The sequence below is a fragment of the Oreochromis aureus genome, linkage group 18, assembly GCF_013358895.1.
Source record: "Oreochromis aureus strain Israel breed Guangdong linkage group 18, ZZ_aureus, whole genome shotgun sequence".
Classification (NCBI taxonomy): domain Eukaryota; kingdom Metazoa; phylum Chordata; class Actinopteri; order Cichliformes; family Cichlidae; genus Oreochromis; species Oreochromis aureus.
Window position 1 is genome coordinate 12,914,742 of NC_052959.1, and position 17,182 is coordinate 12,931,923.

At 42.9% G+C, this 17,182-nt stretch overlaps 2 protein-coding genes across 2 annotated transcripts; one reads left to right on the plus strand and one right to left on the minus strand.

Annotated features, from left to right (window-relative positions):
- Positions 1 to 828: 828 nt before the first annotated feature.
- LOC116319092 (elongation factor 2) lies at positions 829 to 9,430 on the plus strand. Its single transcript, XM_031738315.2, has 14 exons — positions 829 to 982; positions 2,181 to 2,395; positions 3,645 to 3,826; positions 3,910 to 4,121; positions 4,208 to 4,386; positions 4,615 to 4,720; positions 4,950 to 5,202; positions 5,332 to 5,527; positions 5,654 to 5,777; positions 5,952 to 6,194; positions 6,904 to 7,257; positions 7,375 to 7,557; positions 7,700 to 7,832; positions 8,755 to 9,430. Exons 1-14 carry the CDS (start codon positions 980 to 982, stop codon positions 8,946 to 8,948), a joined length of 2,577 nt encoding a protein of 858 aa, XP_031594175.1. The 5' UTR covers positions 829 to 979; the 3' UTR covers positions 8,949 to 9,430.
- Positions 9,431 to 10,675: 1,245 nt separating this feature from the next.
- LOC116319082 (BTB/POZ domain-containing protein 2) lies at positions 10,676 to 17,167 on the minus strand. Its single transcript, XM_031738303.2, has 9 exons — positions 16,590 to 17,167; positions 16,384 to 16,503; positions 15,054 to 15,210; positions 14,753 to 14,858; positions 14,456 to 14,653; positions 14,152 to 14,344; positions 13,497 to 13,584; positions 12,722 to 12,868; positions 10,676 to 11,746 (listed from the first exon to the last, which is right to left on the minus strand). The coding sequence occupies exons 1-9, from the start codon at positions 17,108 to 17,110 to the stop codon at positions 11,585 to 11,587; spliced, it is 1,692 nt and encodes a 563-aa protein (XP_031594163.2). The 5' UTR covers positions 17,111 to 17,167; the 3' UTR covers positions 10,676 to 11,584.
- Between the last annotated feature and the right edge of the window lie 15 nt (positions 17,168 to 17,182).

Genomic DNA, 17,182 nt, shown 5'->3' on the forward strand with positions numbered 1-17,182 from the left:
AGCAAACAACCAACAGTAATACATGCTTTCAAATGCATCCTTGGCTCCCAAGGTGGGCTGAAGAGAAATGAACCAGAAGGTGTGGTTAAACAGATGCACTGACTGTGAAATCCTGCGGAATTTTCATATGTTTACATTTACAATTAGGCCAGTACACACTGTAACAAATTTAATTGAATTTAATTTAGTTTTTGTGTGTGTGTGCCAAGAAATAAATATATTTTTGTTAATAAATACATACATAAATAAACAAATAAATAAAAGTTTTAAAGTCCAAAAACAATATCATAGGAGTGGTAGTGTGTATTTTTAAAAAGTACGCTAAGTCTCAAATGCAATCGATGTGTCAACAATATCCCAAAACCATACACAAAATAATTAGTATTTACTCAAAACACAGCAAATATTAATACAAATTCTATCAAATCTGGACTTATGTTATAGGCTATTACAAATGCTTTAGCCATAGAAACTAATCACTGAATAAAGCTTCAGTTGGTTTTAACTCCTTTAGAAAATGGTCATCTCTGTTGCCAAACCACTATATCTTTTGACTTTGGTGCATTTTGGTTCGATTATGTTACTTTCTAACAATGTAAATGTTAACTGTACAAAAGTACTTGTTCTTAAATTTGAGATCTTTCATTGCAGCTGGAGGCACAAACAAACATGGTCCAGTCAACAGAAGTGCGCTCTTTCTTTCTCTCACGCACTCACAAACACACCCGGGCACTCACACGCGCACACGCACACAGCATGGATGTGGGATTACATGGCAAAGCGCCACGGACATGTGATATGTGACGGGCTGCTGAGCTGCAGCGCCCCCTGCCGCTGCAGTCACTGACCGGACACCGCTACACGGCAGCCGCATCAGCAGCAGCAGCGCCTCTTAGTCACCACCGGGACTGCCTGTCCTCAGAGGCAGCGACTACGGCAATAACCCGTCGCACATAAAGACCCACGACCTGCAGACAACATGGTGAGTGAAAGTAGAGCCTTAAATGTATAGATGATGCCTTTAATGTATTTTTAGCAACGAGGGAAAACACGCTGTCAACTGCTGCACCCAACAACCGTCATGAGCTGTAGGCGCCGACTGCAGCCGCACCGGCTCCCGTCAGGTCCGTGAAATGGATGCCGATGCCCGGTGGTGTTATGTGATCGGATAAGGGCTGTGTTTGTGCGCCGTTATAACATGCGCAACAGCCGGCCGATAACGCAGGGCTGTGGCCTCCAGTGCACGGGCCGCTCAGCTCTCACTGTGACGTCCACTGCAAAGCCTTTAATATCACGCTGCTCTGGCATGACCGCAGAAATATCATGTTAATACAGCTGCCCGCAGAGGGAAAGCACATGGCCATGGCATGTCTAATGTAAAAGTCATCAGCTCTGTTTGTGTGTGGGGGGAAAATGTAGATTTTCATTTGATTAGAAGAGATTGCGTCATTGCTTTTTATTTAAGAAGCGATGGAAATGTGTTATTACATATAGGCAGGCTGCACTACGTCACACTCAGAGAGCTGCACCGCATTTCATCTGAGTGTTTTGCAGCAGTGGGTGATGTAAAAATTAATTATTCCACCAAAAGAGGCTTTGGTTGTGGTAATTTATATATCCAGTGTGATATTTCTGAATTGATGAATAAATTTGTTCTGCTAGGAAAGCTTTGAGGGACACTGGATCTTATTTTCTTCATATTTTTTATTTACAGAGGATTATGGTGGTGGTTTTCTATAGTCTTAACAACCCACTGCCAGACAAACTGTCATCTTGTCATCTTAGAGGACTGCCCCTCTTCATATATTACATATTAAATAACAAACTTAGTGGTTAACACTCTTTCTGTAGATTTAGTTTAAGGTCTAAAATCAAGAGACCGTGTTTTCTTGCGATTGTAGTACATTGTGTTCACCCCCACTCAGTTACATGGTGAATGGTGACTCAGTAATTCTGGAAATCAGGAGGTAAAGTCTTTAAGCGGTGTCCACTCTCCTTCCTCCTGGGTTCAGTTTCAAACATGTCTTTCTTTTTATAACTCTTCTCAGAGCGGCTGGGGAGAACTGGTAGTGGACAGAAATAGATGCATATGATGAATAAAATGAGCCTGTGCTAGTTGGAAATGGATGGCTGTAACCCCCTGCTCCCCTCCCCTTCTAAATCTCCAACCCTCCCTCCAGGTGAACTTCACGGTGGATCAGATCCGTGTCATCATGGACAAAAAGTCCAACATCAGAAACATGTCCGTGATCGCACACGTGGATCATGGGAAGTCCACGCTGACCGACTCGCTGGTGTCCAAAGCGGGGATCATTGCGTCGTCCCGTGCTGGAGAAACTCGCTTCACAGACACACGCAAAGACGAGCAGGAGCGCTGCATCACCATCAAATCTACGTATGTGCTTTGTGTTTTTAGCAGGAACTATTCATAATTTATCCAAACAGTACTGGTTAATTTAAATATTTTTATTACGCGTTCAACCTCCCAAATTGTCGTCGTCTGCCTTATCAGGTCTGTGTGGGTTTGATTTTGATATTTCTATACGCTGACATCACACTCAAACTTTAATCAAGTGAGTAAAAACGCAGAGAACAGACATGGGCGTTGCTTCCTGTTCTAAATTGTGAAGCTAAAATTCAGCATCCTTTCTAATGGCCAACAGGGGGCGACTCCTTTGGTTCCAAAAGATGTTTGATTGTGAAAATGACAATGCTGCTTCAGGAAACATTTACCTGATGACTTTGTGGCCTCATTCTCTAAACACAAGTCTTATTTTATACAGTTTGATGTTCCTTTTTTAAAATTATTATCTCACTTTGAGGATTATAAATAATAAAGCACAAAAAGAGTATATTTCAAGTGTGGCCATCCTTTTTATACAGTCTGTGTCATAGACGAATATACTGATTGGAAGCAATCAATGCTGTTCTATCTTTGGCAGGAAATATTGGGTACACATAATAGCTCATCAATCATACTAAGACCTTGACTCAAAAAGAAGACGTACTTGGCCTTCAGCTGTCAGATCTGCCTGTTTGGTTGTGTTTGTAGGGCATATATGTCCGATAAAAAGAAGGGCTATAGTAGATACATTACAAAATAAGAAATATTTGTGCTGACCCATACTGAGTTCATTATTGTTATGAAATTGTGTTATGTATTTTAACCTCAAGGTAGACATCGTTTCTAAAGGCGGCCGGCTGTGCTGTGTATTTAATTGGAACATGCATCTCATACTTGATTGGTTCATAATCACAGCACTTGTTTTATTTGTAAGTTGTTCATGGTGTTATACTTTATCGACACACGTTTTTACCATTTTTGACTTGCAGAATTGTTTCTCTGTTCCAAATTCAGAGAGGTGTTAAAAATACACTGTTTCAGAGATTTACACATGGATGTTTGTATATAATAAATGCACCAGCAGAGATCACCAAATATTAATTCAAATCAATGCAGTCGGGACACTTTGTAGTGGCTGAATTGGAAAGTCTCTGCTGTGTCTTTTATTAGAGGATGGTCTGACTCATCAGTGTGAGTGCAGTTTTTGAGATTTATTTACATAAATCATTAAACTTATCAGTGCAGAGTTAACACATCTCAAGGTTTTTCTATGTTCTCTCACCCTCTCACTCTCTCCCAGGGCTATCTCCATGTATTATGAGCTTGGAGAGAACGACTTGGCGTTTATCAAGCAGAGCAAAGACGGAAACGGCTTCCTCATCAACCTGATCGATTCCCCGGGTCACGTTGATTTCTCTTCTGAGGTCACCGCTGCCCTTAGAGTAACTGATGGAGCCCTGGTTGTGGTGGACTGTGTCTCAGGTAATTAGACATAAAACACTCGTCCTGTCACTCACATACACACTCCTACGCACCGAGGCTTACCTGTTTGTTTCCACTGACAGGTGTGTGTGTGCAAACCGAGACCGTACTGCGTCAGGCCATCGCTGAGCGCATTAAGCCGGTTCTCATGATGAACAAGATGGACCGGGCCCTGCTTGAGCTGCAGCTGGAGCCAGATGAGCTCTATCAGACCTTCCAGCGTATTGTAGAGAATGTTAACGTCATTATTTCCACCTATGGAGAGGATGAGGGTGGACCCATGGGGAACATTATGGTGAATACACACTTATGCTAGTAAAATACCTTCTAAAACTTTCAATATATGGGTAGTTACAATGAATGCTATCATTTATTCCTCAGATTGACCCTGTTGTTGGAACAGTTGGCTTTGGCTCGGGCCTCCACGGATGGGCTTTCACCTTGAAGCAGTTTGCTGAGATGTATGTGGCTAAGTTTGCTGCTAAAGGAGTTGCACAGCTGGGACCAGCAGAGAGGTGCAAGAAAGTGGAGGACATGATGAAGAAACTGTGGGGAGAAAGGTGAACACGAGTGCACGTACAGTGCCCTCTCTGGTTGTCATGTGGTACATCAGAGGTGCTGCATGCGTTAAGAAGGATGCTTGTACACGGACCACACCCCTTTTTCTGTGTCAATGTTTAGGTGGTGTTTAGTGGCTCTTTAAAATTTAAGCATTAATACAAGACAGTGAGCAGCAAGTGATATTTGGGCAAAATATTTTTATATAATAATTTCATTGCATTTTCCAGATATTTTGATCCAAGTGCTGGAAAATTCAGTAAGACCGCCAGTGGCCCCGATGGTCAGAAGTTACCTCGAACTTTCTGCCAGCTTGTTTTGGATCCCATCTTTAAGGTGAATGTACTAAAGATGCTTTATTTCAGCAAATTGTGTATTTTTTTTATGTTTCTAACATTGTTAAAAGGTGATTTAAAGCTCTTACATTTCAGACATTTCAGATCCAGACTGTGACTGGATCCATCCTAAGATGATTACACTTTAAGTAGAGTCTGAAAAGTTACTGCCTTTGATTAATGCCCTAATTTTTTTTTTTTTTTGGTCCTTTTTCTCATTGACCTCTTAGGTGTTTGATGCCATCATGAATTTCAAAAAAGAAGAGACAGCCAAGCTAATTGAAAAGCTGGATGTCAAACTTGACTCAGAGGACAAAGAGAAGGAGGGGAAGCCCCTGCTGAAGGCTGTAATGCGGCGCTGGCTCCCTGCCGGAGAGGCCCTGCTCCAGATGATTACCATCCACCTGCCCTCCCCCGTCACTGCGCAGAAATACCGCTGTGAGCTGCTCTATGAAGGACCTGGAGATGACGAGGCTGCCATGGGTCAGTAGAACACTTTCACTTGGTTCAATTCAATTAAAAGTATTTGGATTATTACTAAGTAGCTTTAGAAGATTTATCACTGTTTATTTTGACTGTGGTAAATTCATAACTTCTAAACTCTCTTCTCAGGTATTAAGAACTGTGATCCTAAGGCCCCACTGATGATGTATATTTCCAAGATGGTCCCAACCAGTGACAAGGGTCGTTTCTATGCCTTCGGCCGTGTGTTTTCTGGCTGCGTGTCCACAGGGCTGAAGGTGCGCATCATGGGGCCAAACTTCACCCCTGGCAAGAAGGAAGACCTCTACATCAAACCCATCCAGAGGTGGGCATGTTTATCTACAAACTGTACACAGTACAGGTCCAAGATAGTAGGAAAAGTTCAAAATGTGTGCCTCCCCTTTCTTCTTTTTTGTTACATCCCTCTTATTTTATCACCACGTCAATCTAGGACTATTTTGATGATGGGTCGCTATGTGGAGCCTATTGAAGATGTTCCCTGTGGCAACATCGTGGGTCTTGTTGGAGTAGACCAGTTCCTGGTTAAGACTGGAACTATTACCACCTTTGAACAGGTAGTGAGTCACTTTCCCGTTCTTCAGTATCTACACAGAGTGTGCTCTAGTTTAAAAACCGAGGCATGACAAATGAATCAATAGCTATTAACACAGAGTCATTATTTGGTGTGGCTTCCTGATACACGAACCTTAAAAGAATCTAGTCTTATCGCTCATCGACTCCATCTGCAGGCCCACAACATGAGAGTGATGAAGTTCAGCGTGAGCCCTGTGGTCCGAGTGGCCGTGGAGGCCAAGAATCCTGCTGACTTGCCCAAGCTAGTGGAGGGCTTGAAGCGTCTGGCCAAGTCAGACCCCATGGTGCAGTGCATCATCGAAGAGTCCGGGGAGCACATCATCGCTGGAGCAGGAGAGCTTCACCTGGAGATCTGCCTGAAGGACTTGGAGGAGGACCACGCCTGCATTCCACTGAAGGTGAGCAAAGGAGTAGAGGTTTACTGGCAAGGTGCAACACAGGTCACTGCTGCAAGGCTAAAATTAATAGCATTTACAAGTAGTGATTTGTTTACATTACATATATTAGGTCAAATTTGCAAAAGACCTATGCTGGTTTAATTCTTTTAGGCCTTTGATGATAAATAACTCTTGTCTTAGTTGGGAAAAGAAAGTGTAGAGACTACATAAAAAGATAAATACATGAAAACCAGCCTCACCACAGACAATCCAAACTATAAACCTGAATACAATTTAAACTGTTGTGCTTAAATAGATGGGATGGTCTGTACCACACAGCAGGCAATAATATTAATCAGGTAACCCATTAAAAAGAAGAGGTCCACTTTAATGACTCTAAGTAGTGGATGAGGCCTAGTGGATGCTGACTGGCTCCAGATGCCTATCAAATCAATTATTCAGGTAGTTGAGTTATTAAAGAAAAAATTCACCCCACTCAGAGTTGTTATAAGGGGGGTAACTCTTCATAAAGGCCTGGCTATAAACATGATTTTTAATGGGGTAAAGTTGACCATTTTAACATGGGAGTCTAAGGGGATTGACTAGATGTTGGACCCAGCCTCAAGTGGCGACTATAGGAACTGCAGTTTTTGTTAGTTCTACACGAGCTTCGATACTTCGATACGATACTCATACCATCAATCCTGACCAATTGTTTACCTCTTTGTAGAAATCCGACCCAGTGGTGTCTTACAGAGAGACGGTGACGGAAGAATCCGACCAGCTGTGTCTGTCTAAGTCCCCCAACAAGCACAATCGTCTTTTCATGAAGTCCCGTCCGTTCCCCGACGGCCTGGCTGAAGATATTGAGAAAGGGGATGTCACTGCTCGGCAGGAGCTCAAAGCGCGTGCGCGTTACCTCGCTGACAAGTATGAGTGGGAGGTGACAGAAGCCAGGAAGATCTGGTGCTTCGGTCCAGATGGAACCGGGCCCAACCTGCTGATAGACATGACAAAAGGGGTTCAGTACCTCAATGAGATCAAGGACAGCGTAGTGGCTGGTTTCCAGTGGGCAACTAAGGAGGTGGGCAGCTAATTAATTCAGACTCATGTTGCATTTTAAATTCTTATTCCACTGTGAAACAGCTAGCTATTTATAAACTTGCGTTCACATACTCCTGTCTCCATCCTCACCCTGCAGGGTGCACTGTGTGAGGAGAACATGCGCGCAATTCGCTTTGACATTCATGATGTCACACTGCACGCAGACGCCATTCATCGTGGGGGAGGACAGATTATTCCCACAGCTCGCAGGGTCCTGTACGCCTGCCAGCTCACTGCTCAGCCTCGGCTCATGGAGCCGGTATATCTTGTGGAGATTCAGGTTGGTGTTTGGACTAGAGTGGGCGCCTGGACATTGCTTGAACACAGGCTTGTAATTTTTTTGGAGCTCTTCTTTATTCTGAAAGGAAAAACATTTTAGTAACTTTATTAACTATCTGTGGCTGTGCCTCTTGTCCATGCAGTGCCCAGAGCAGGTTGTCGGTGGGATCTATGGCGTGTTGAACAGGAAACGAGGTCATGTCTTTGAGGAATCCCAAGTGATGGGCACGCCCATGTTTGTGGTGAAAGCCTACCTGCCAGTCAACGAATCCTTTGGTGAGTTTCAGTCGATACTGCTTGCAGTCTTTTGTGGTGGGTTTTAACTCTCAGCTGGAAAGGAGGGCTTAGGTAAAAGAGGGACTGCAGAGGTCTAAAAAGTAAAGTGGATCTCTGAAATGTTTGTGAAGATATACACTCACATGCATTTTTATCAGGTTCACTGTTTAACAGCTTATTAACACAACAATTGCATGGCAGCATCTTATCCTCAGGCTTGTAGACATGGTCAAGAAACCTGCTGAAGTTCGAACTGAGCATCAGAATAGGGAAGAAAGGTGATTTAGGTGATTTTGACTGTGGCATGGTTGTTGGGTCCACATGGAACCACAAACTGCTGATCTACTGGGATTTTCCTGCATAAGCATTTCTAGAGTTTAGAAATGAGAATGGTGTGAAAAAGATAAAAAATCCAGTGAGGCAACTTCAATAACCACTCATTACAGATATGTAGAAAAGCATCTCTGAATGCACAACACATCAGCTGGGCTACAGTAGCAGAAGAGCTGGTGATGTTGGTGTAATGGTGTGAGGAATATTTTCTTGGGACACCTTGGATGCCTTAGTACCAACTTACTATTATTTAAACACCGCAGCCATCCTGAGTATTGTTGGTGACCATGTCCATCCCTTTACGGCCACACTGCACCCATCTTCAATCATCTCAGTCTGGTATCTTAAACATGCAAAGATTTAAAAAGGTATAACTAATGCATTTACAGTTCCAGATTAAAATGAACAGGTTTACATAATACAGAAATTAATTTGACTGATTTGTTTTGGTAAATTTCTCAACAAACATGTTTAAGACAAATGTAAAGGGCATATGCAGCAACTTCGTTTCAGCTGACAGAGTCGCTGTCTTTGTATATGAAGCTATTCTATTTGAAATAATGCTTTTATCTGTTTTTCTGACCTCCAGGGTTCACAGCTGACCTGCGCAGTAACACTGGAGGCCAGGCCTTCCCCCAGTGTGTATTTGATCACTGGCAGATTCTCCAGGGAGACCCCAGCGACCCTGCCAGCAGGCCCTTCCAAGTTATCGCTGAAATTAGAAAACGCAAAGGTCTGAAAGAGGGCATACCTGCCCTCGACAACTACTTGGACAAATTGTAACCACTCACCCCGGATTAGAAAATACCAAATCATTCTCTAAACCCTACCCCGTGGGCACTTTCAAATCTTTGCACAGGCTTAAAGGTACATCGCACCAATTGTTTCATCTTTGAGCGCGGAGCAGAAACAAAGCTTAAGCTTTTGTTGTAGGCTAGTGGAAGCAGCGATGCTTTTTTTCATTTCACAGCTACAGTACACCAAGTGCCTAGGGCGAGGGTTTGGGGGAGCAATTGGATCAAAGCAGCTGTATTATCAATTCCTTGTTTCTTCTATTCCTTCACATCGTCCCCCTTCTCCTTCTACGTATCTGCCGGGATGGGCCTGTACAGTGCACTGTGATACTGCTGCAATAATGCATATTTATATGGATCATGGCCAGATTAAAGCGTGGCAATCACCATAAAAGTGTTATAGAAGTGAAACTCACTGGAATGGACGTTTGTTCAGTGGATGTAATGAATAAAAACAACTCATGATGAAAATGTGACTCCTAAAATGTTGTTTTTGCTCTAGAGGGTTTTTTCTAGATCACTGGTTCTCAGATTTTCTCTGTATTTCCTGCCTTCAGTAGCCAAAAATGTTCACAAATGAATTTCAGTGAATGAAAAATCAGCATTTTATTATCAGTAATCTGCTTGTTTCACCCACCCAGTTTACAGTCTGAGAACCCCTCATCTAGCTAGGCTAGGTACTAGTAGAAATATGCTTATTTGCTTTCTGACTGGATGAGATGAGGTGCAAGCAACCTCTCACAGCTCTGTGGTGAATTTAATTAGGAACAAGCAGCAAGTTGTTATCTTAAAGTCTGAGAGGAAACTCTCCTCATCTTTTCAGAATCAGAATCAGAATCAGAATACTTTATTGATCCCTAGGGGAAATTATTTTTTTGTTACAGTGCTCCATAGTAAACAGACATTAACAAGACAGACAATACACTAACTAAGAATAGTACAATATATACAGGCATATATATACATAAGTCGTTTATTAATAAATAGCTAAAAAAGAAAAAGAAAAAGAAACGTGTGTGTTAAGTGGATGAGTTGTACAGGGAGATGGCCACAGGCAGGAATGATTTCCTGTGTCGTTCAGTGGTGCTTTTTGGTACTCTCAGTCTCTCACTGAACGCGCTCCTGTGACTGACCAGCATGTCATGGAGTGGGTGGGAGGTGTTATCCAACATTGTCTTTATTTTGGACAACATCCGCCTCTCCAACACCACCTTGAGGGAGTCCAGCTCCATCCCCACGACACTACTGGCCTTACGGATCAGTTTATCAAGTCTGTTGGCATCTTAATCCCTTTACAGGAGATCCAGCTCTGACTAGAGATAGTTAGTATCATCAAGTTACCAGCAGTTATTCCAGGAGACAGAAAAAAATATATATATATTAGACATTTACTTTAGGATTAAACCAGAAAAAAATCACATGTATTTGGTCTTAAATGTAAATTTGACAAAAACAATCTAATAAAACTCAGATAATTATCAGATAATGAGCAAAACTTTTTTTTTTTACCCCTAACTTTTTTTTTCTTTCTGTGTTTACTTTGAATTTGACTTCAGTAAGTGAGGTCTGGTAGTGAAGAGGATGATATATGTATTCTGTCTGTGGTTGCAGGTGAATATTATTTCCTTCAGACTAGGGGAGTCAAATATTTTCTACTGTGGGTGAAGATTTTCTCCAGTTCTCTCCATTTTGCAGACAAAATACAAGGACGATACATTTTTTTTCTTCACTCTTTAATCGATGCTCAATTCAAGTTACATATATAATGTTAATAAATGCCACTTTAATATACAACCCTCTCACTTCCATACCGAGACGGGAAAGCTGTTCCACCCACACTTTTTAAAACAAAGCATAAAAGAAACATATCTGAAGAGTTAGTGTGCATCCATACAACAACCAAATTAACATATGCAAGGCCAAGAAGTGCAAGGTTATCTTGGATATAGGCAACTACCAAGCAAGGACACAAGAAATCACAGATTGTACTGTATGTAGAAACCCAAAAATAATCATTCTTACCCTAACCATATTGTTAAGATTAACATGAAGTTTGGTTCAAATTTACCAAGATTTCATAAAGCCTATGAGGTCTGTCAGTATGTGGAAGTTACAGCTAATGTGGGATTTCTAGTCTGTACTAAACAGTGATGAGGATCTTTTCTTGGCAAATCTGATAAACTGTACATTCATACAGTTGAGACTCTCCTCTGCGTTAATGCTGTGGAGCACAGAAAGAGGAATCATACAGTTTAAGCCTTTATCAATCCACAGCAGTGACACTGATACTGTGAATAATCTGAGAGGCTTCTCCTTCCCTCTTGTTTCTAAGTGGAGTCGGTTGCAGTCAATTTCAGAGGCTGGTGTCAATATAACACAATGGGATAAAGGAAAGCTACTGAGAAGGAGAAAGACATCTCAAATGACAACTTTGCCCCATGTAGTGACCTACATCGCTTCCAGGCTGTTTGTCTTCCCATGTTGCCAACAGTTGTGTGCAATATGGAGGGAACAGTATGAAGTCTGACAGATTAGTCCCCAGTACCTCTGCTGAGGTGTGGCCCTGTGCTCGCTGGTGTCACGGTTGTCACATTTGATGGAAGATTGTTGCAATGTCTGAGGTGACTATGTGTAGAAGATGACCTCAGGAATCTGTCCGTCCTCTACGGAGGTTCCATTGTTGTTGCCTGCTGCGTAGCAGAAGGTGAAACATGTCTTTGTGCCAGTGGATGACGACTCGTGTGTTACCTTTCGCATTCCCTTAGTGCCATAATGAGAGTCTGGACCCTGTAAGACAGAAAATTAAACTCAGTTTTATTTACATATAGTCCCAAATCACAACAACAGGAAATAAAGAAAAGCATAACAATCAAACAACTCCCTATGAGCAAGCACCTGGCAACAACGGGAAGGAAAAACTCCCTTTTAAAAGGAAGAAACCAGGCTCAGGGAGGGGCAGCCATCTGCCATGACTGGTTGGGGGTGATGGGAGGAAAGAGGAAAAAACACCATAGGAGAGAGAGAGCCAGACATTAATAATAACTAATGATTAAATGGATTCAGGGTCACCTGATCCAGCCCTAACTATATGCTGTCAAGAGCCAATGACTAGAAGATTGTATGGGAGAAAACGCTTTCTCTTTTTAGTCCGTGTCAGTAGTCTGGTTGCAGCATTTTGGATCAACCACTGAAGACTTTTCAAGGAGTGTCTAGGACAACCTGATAGTAATGAATTGCAGTGGTCCAGCCTAAAAGTAATAAATGCCATCTGAGCAAATGCAGGAAAGCAGTCCTACATATTTGTTATATACGTACATTGAAGGACATGTCCTGGTCAAAAACAACTCCAGGATTCTTCACAGTGTTATTGAAGGCCAGTAACACTGTGAGTAAGCATCTGGTTAGATGCCATGTTTCAAAGATTTTTAGGGCCAAGAACAATAATCCCAGTTTTTACTTTAGAAGCAGAAAATTAGAGGTCATCCAAGTCTTTATGTTTTTAAGGCACTCCAGCATCTGGCTTCATATAGGTAGATAAAGCTGTGCATTATCTGCAGTGAAATCTATGCTATGCCTTCTAATGACATTACCCAAAATTGCCTTACATTATATTTTATGTATAACGTAAATAAAATTGGTCCTAGCATAGCGCCCTGTGGAACTCCATAATTAAAAGAATTAAATAAATTAGATAAATATGCTGAACAGTGCTGTACTTATGCTTTCCTGCTTCAAGTATTAAATGTTTTTGACATTACATACCTTGAGTGTGGCACAGGCAGTGTAGTTGACATTGGGTAGGATCTCCACTGGCTCTTTGAACATGACTCTGAAGGTGTTTGCTGAACCATCACAGCTGAAGCCTGTGTCGTTCTGCCCCAGCACTGTGTTACTGTCTGTGTGAATGATCTGGAAAATGCATATACCACCTCCATTACAACCAGACAGAAAAGCAGACAACTTTTTACTATGCTATGAATCAGTTGATGAGGACTTTGCAGTTTTTACCACATGGTGTGATTTCTTTTCCCAAAGACAAAACTCCAAGCGGACCAAAATGCATCACCACAAACCACGTGAGACTGTTCAGTCTACTTATTGTCTGAGATGCAATTAAAAAAAATAAACACGGGAAGAAGATGCTATCCTCTGAACCAATGGATAAAAATCTCCAACTCCAAGTGAGGCCTCAGTTCATTCTCTGGCTAGCTGCTACAGTTTGTGCACTCTGCTGCATCCCAGAATATGAAGCATCCCAGGCTACAAGAAGGCATTTAGCTCAAACTTGCAGGGTACCTGGCACAGCAGGTAGTTGGGTTGGATTCAGGTTTGATCACATTATCACCACCACAAACTACCCTGGGGTTCCTTTAGAACCAGTTCAAGGGTTCATCTTCCTCCAAAGGGTCTCTAAAGGGTGCAGATTTTTTGGGTCATACTCAACTGCAATTATCATATTCACATCTGCACAATGAACCACACCAAGCAGGAAAACCAACTAGAATATGTTTAAACAGAAAGGTTTTAAAGACCATACCTGTATGTTGACTTGGTAATCTGTGGGTCCATGTATTGAACCATATAGCCCAAAACCAACCACAAATATCCTTCTGTTTACAGAGAACCTGTGAATAAAAAAAAAAAACAGAAAAAAAAGAAAACATGCGACAGTTTTACATCTGATGGTACAACTGTATGTACAGCATGCTAAAGAGTATAAACATGTTCCTTCTTTAGTTTTCTAGCCAGTACTGCATGTGATTATAGACAAAGCTCATCAAACTGAGGCCGTACGACCACTGTTAGTATTATTAGTTACATCCAGGCCTCATTTCAATAAGCTTCTTATCATTTTTTTCAAAGAACATGGTTCATTTGAATGTACTGTCAACGAGGATGTTGTGTGGGCAGTGGATGGAAAAAGTTTTTTGTTTTTTTTTAAAGTTTGTTTTTTTTAATTATGTAGTTTGACTGATTTTACTGAAAAATAATATAAACAATAAATACTTATATTAAATACATTTCAACTGCTTAAAATGTGTATCTAAAAATACTTTTTAATACTTTCACTTATTCACCTCATTAACCTTTTATTGAATTACTTGTCATATTTATACATGATGCCATACTTTTATATTTTTTTGTAAGAAGACAGAATCTATAGTTGTGGTTTTAAAACGCTCCAGACTCACCGTATGCGGTCACTTGTGCCGCTGTAGCCCCAGCGGCTCTCCACCTGACCAAAACGTGTGATGCTGCACTCCTTTCCGCGGAGGCAGCAGCGAGGGCGGTCAATGAAATCTACGTGAGGCTTCGGGTTGACTGTGAAGTGGAGGAAGAGACTCACCACCTCCCGGTCAGTCAGGATACTGGACTGTGCTGGACCTGGAGGGAAAGGGATGTAACCCGACATGTCAAAGACTAAATCACAGTGTGTGTTTATATGAGAGGGAAAAAAAACTTTTTAAAAAACTGATTAAAAATGTTCCCATCCACCTGCAGCAAACTCCTCGATGGTCATGAGAGGGAACCGGATGAGTGTGAGAGCTTTTCCCAGGACTTTACGTTTGTTTTCGGGTGTTGGCTGCAACTGCTGCCTGTGCGCCTCGGCCTCGGCCCAACGAACTGCAGCACTAAACAAACGCACCTCCCTCACTCCCAGAGTATCTCTCTCCAACACTGCCACCAGTGTGTCTAGAGAAGAATACAATGACAAAAAAATATATATTACACTATTACTCTGAAATACAAAACTTGGACACAATGGCGCTCACAATAACAAAGACAAATTACCCAGATCTATGTCTGTGAAGCCTTCGGCGGCAAGCGCATCTCCAGTGTTCTTGTCAATATTTTCCAAGCAGAGGCTGGCAAGCTGTGGCTCATCAAACAACCGTGCCTGAAATTACAAATTATTTTGAATACACAGATAAGTTAAAGGTTTAAGATGACAGCTGCAATCTGCAAATGTTGTAGTCTAGTTTATGCTTAGACATGTGTAACTTCAAGTTCAATATGATGGATTAAATCGATAACACATGCTCAAGTATGGCACTCAAAAGCCAAAAGGTTTAGCCATTTTTCAAAGGTAGACCTGTGTCAGCAGCATGAAAGCATTGTCTGCTCTGAGGTTCTTCTTCAGGAACTCCACACAGTGAGCCTCCAGGGCTGGAACTGCATACTTCTTTGCCGTATAGAGTGTGGTCATCACCGTCTCAGGCCCGATCTGGACTTCATCAGAGTAGAGAAACCTGCAGAAAGATGGCAGATTACACATGTTATTGCATTACAGTTACTGTGCATGTGTATATGCCCTGATATTCAATTATGATATAATGAATAGCAGCAGATCAGACACAATATTAACAGCACCTGCCCGATATCTTGCCACCAAAACAGCTCTGGCTCACTGCACCTGCAAGCTTGCCTTAGTCTAACCTCAACGCATTTATTAAATGAGGTCACGTTCCTCCACTGATGCAGTTCTGAGGCTAACATCCCTGCTTTAAGCTATTGTCAGTGGGCAGGAGTTTGCACGGCCACTCTGACCAGTATTCAGTGAGCTGCAATGAACCATTCTATCATAACCAGCAACTACAGCAATTTTTAGATTTATGTTTTTTTGTTCTCCCTTGAGCCTTTGGTTATTCATGACCCTGTCACTAACTCACTGCTTAATCTTATGGGTTCCCAGTTCTGCCAAGGCTTGCTGGAGATGCTCCGACCCACTTTTCTAAACTTAGCAAAAAAGTAAGGAAATTTTTGTTTAGTCGATAACTTAATCATTGTAACAATGCTTCTTGGCAAAAATCTTATACGATTGGAAAGCCTGTTTATTTCCACATTTGTAAGGAAGATGCCTTTGTGGGTTGAGCAGCAGAGCTGAGAGTGTGAATATCAGCCAGTGCCGTTGTGCTGGTCACTCTGGCATGAACAGCATGTCCAGGCTGATCCCACAAGGGGTCAGTGGGGTTGAGATCAGTGCTGCAGGCCGGCCATTCAATCCTCTTTACTTCCAAATTCTGGAGGCAGTCTCTGATAAACCCCACTCTGTGGGAGCAAGTGCTGTCATCTTGGAGGATAGAGTTCAGCCCCAGACCAGATTTGGCATGTTTTCCATCACTGCGACCCACAAATGCATTTTCCTTACAATCGTGGCACCACTTAAAGGGAAATAAGAAGGCTGCCCAACGGTATAAGACAAAGAAAGAAACCAAACAAACACAAATGTCCTTACTTTCTGTGCTTTCCAACAAGCCACAATCAGGTGCTGACTGTCCCCCATAGCCTAACATATCCCAACACCTCACAGGTGCTACTGTCAGGTGCCCATCCCTGTCATGGGTTTTAATGTTGTGACTGATCGGTATAAAACCACGCCCACTTTAAGGTGAGCGTCGTGTTAAAGACACTCAGCTCCTTACTTTAGCAAGGCCAGAAAGGCAGCTGGTTCCACATCTGGGAGCTCGATCTCCGTTGACGTGGTCGCCATTCCCCCGTTGAACATGGCATCAAACACTGCGCTGCCCACAGCCAGAACGAACCTGACAGCAGCAGAGACAGAGGCGGGGATAAAGTCGCTTGCAGAGCTGCTTGCAGAGCCTCTTCCCCCCCCTCTTAATCCTCTTACCTGTGTGCCGGTATCCTCTGAACTCCCATCCCCTTGCCCACTAAAAAATGAACGTCACTGAGCACTTCGTTGTTGAAGAGGAAAGCGAACCTCTCTTTCACTGTGCTCTTCGTTGCCTGCCAGTTGTACACTGGCTCTCGGTACACTAGCACGGAGGCGGCCGCCGGAGTGGCCGTCGGTGCCGCCGCCGGAGAGGCGTTTGACGCCGCGGTGCTTGCCATGTTGGACGCCGGAGAGGCCATTGCTCCGGCTGCCGCAGCACCTGCCGCAACGGGCTGCTGCAGGGAGTTCTGCGCAGTCGGTTGAGTTCCGGTCGAAACACCGTTGCCGTCTCCCCCTCCAGGCCCAAGCTGCGGGTTGGGCCGCCTCGCGGCTCCCTGCGGCCCCCCAGCTGCACCGACCCCTCCACCGTTGGATGCGGGCATGGAGAAAACACTGTTGCTGGGTTGGCTGTTTCCCAAAGGACCCGGACCAGAGAAACTGAGGCAAGGAGGCCTGCCGCTGTTGTCTCCAGCAGCCATCTTGAACCCAGAGTAGGCGTAAACAACACACTTCCTCTGTTTGTTTATTTCTAGCAGGCTCAACAGTCACAT

Bases quoted from the DNA above. Each gene is read 5' to 3' on its own strand.
- LOC116319092 (XM_031738315.2), top strand. The intron at 7,258-7,374 runs GTGGGCAGCTAA...CTCACCCTGCAG, and splicing joins TCCAGTGGGCAACTAAGGAG to GGTGCACTGTGTGAGGAGAA. The intron at 7,558-7,699 runs GTTGGTGTTTGG...TTGTCCATGCAG, and splicing joins TATATCTTGTGGAGATTCAG to TGCCCAGAGCAGGTTGTCGG.
- LOC116319082 (XM_031738303.2), bottom strand. From the start codon at position 17,110: ATGGCTGCTGGAGACAACAGCGGCAGGCCTCCTTGCCTCAGTTTCTCT. The intron at 14,859-15,053 runs GTCTACCTTTGA...TTGTAATTTCAG, and splicing joins CTTTCATGCTGCTGACACAG to GCACGGTTGTTTGATGAGCC. The intron at 11,747-12,721 runs GTATGTAATGTC...TCTGTCTTACAG, and splicing joins CTGCCTGTGCCACACTCAAG to GGTCCAGACTCTCATTATGG.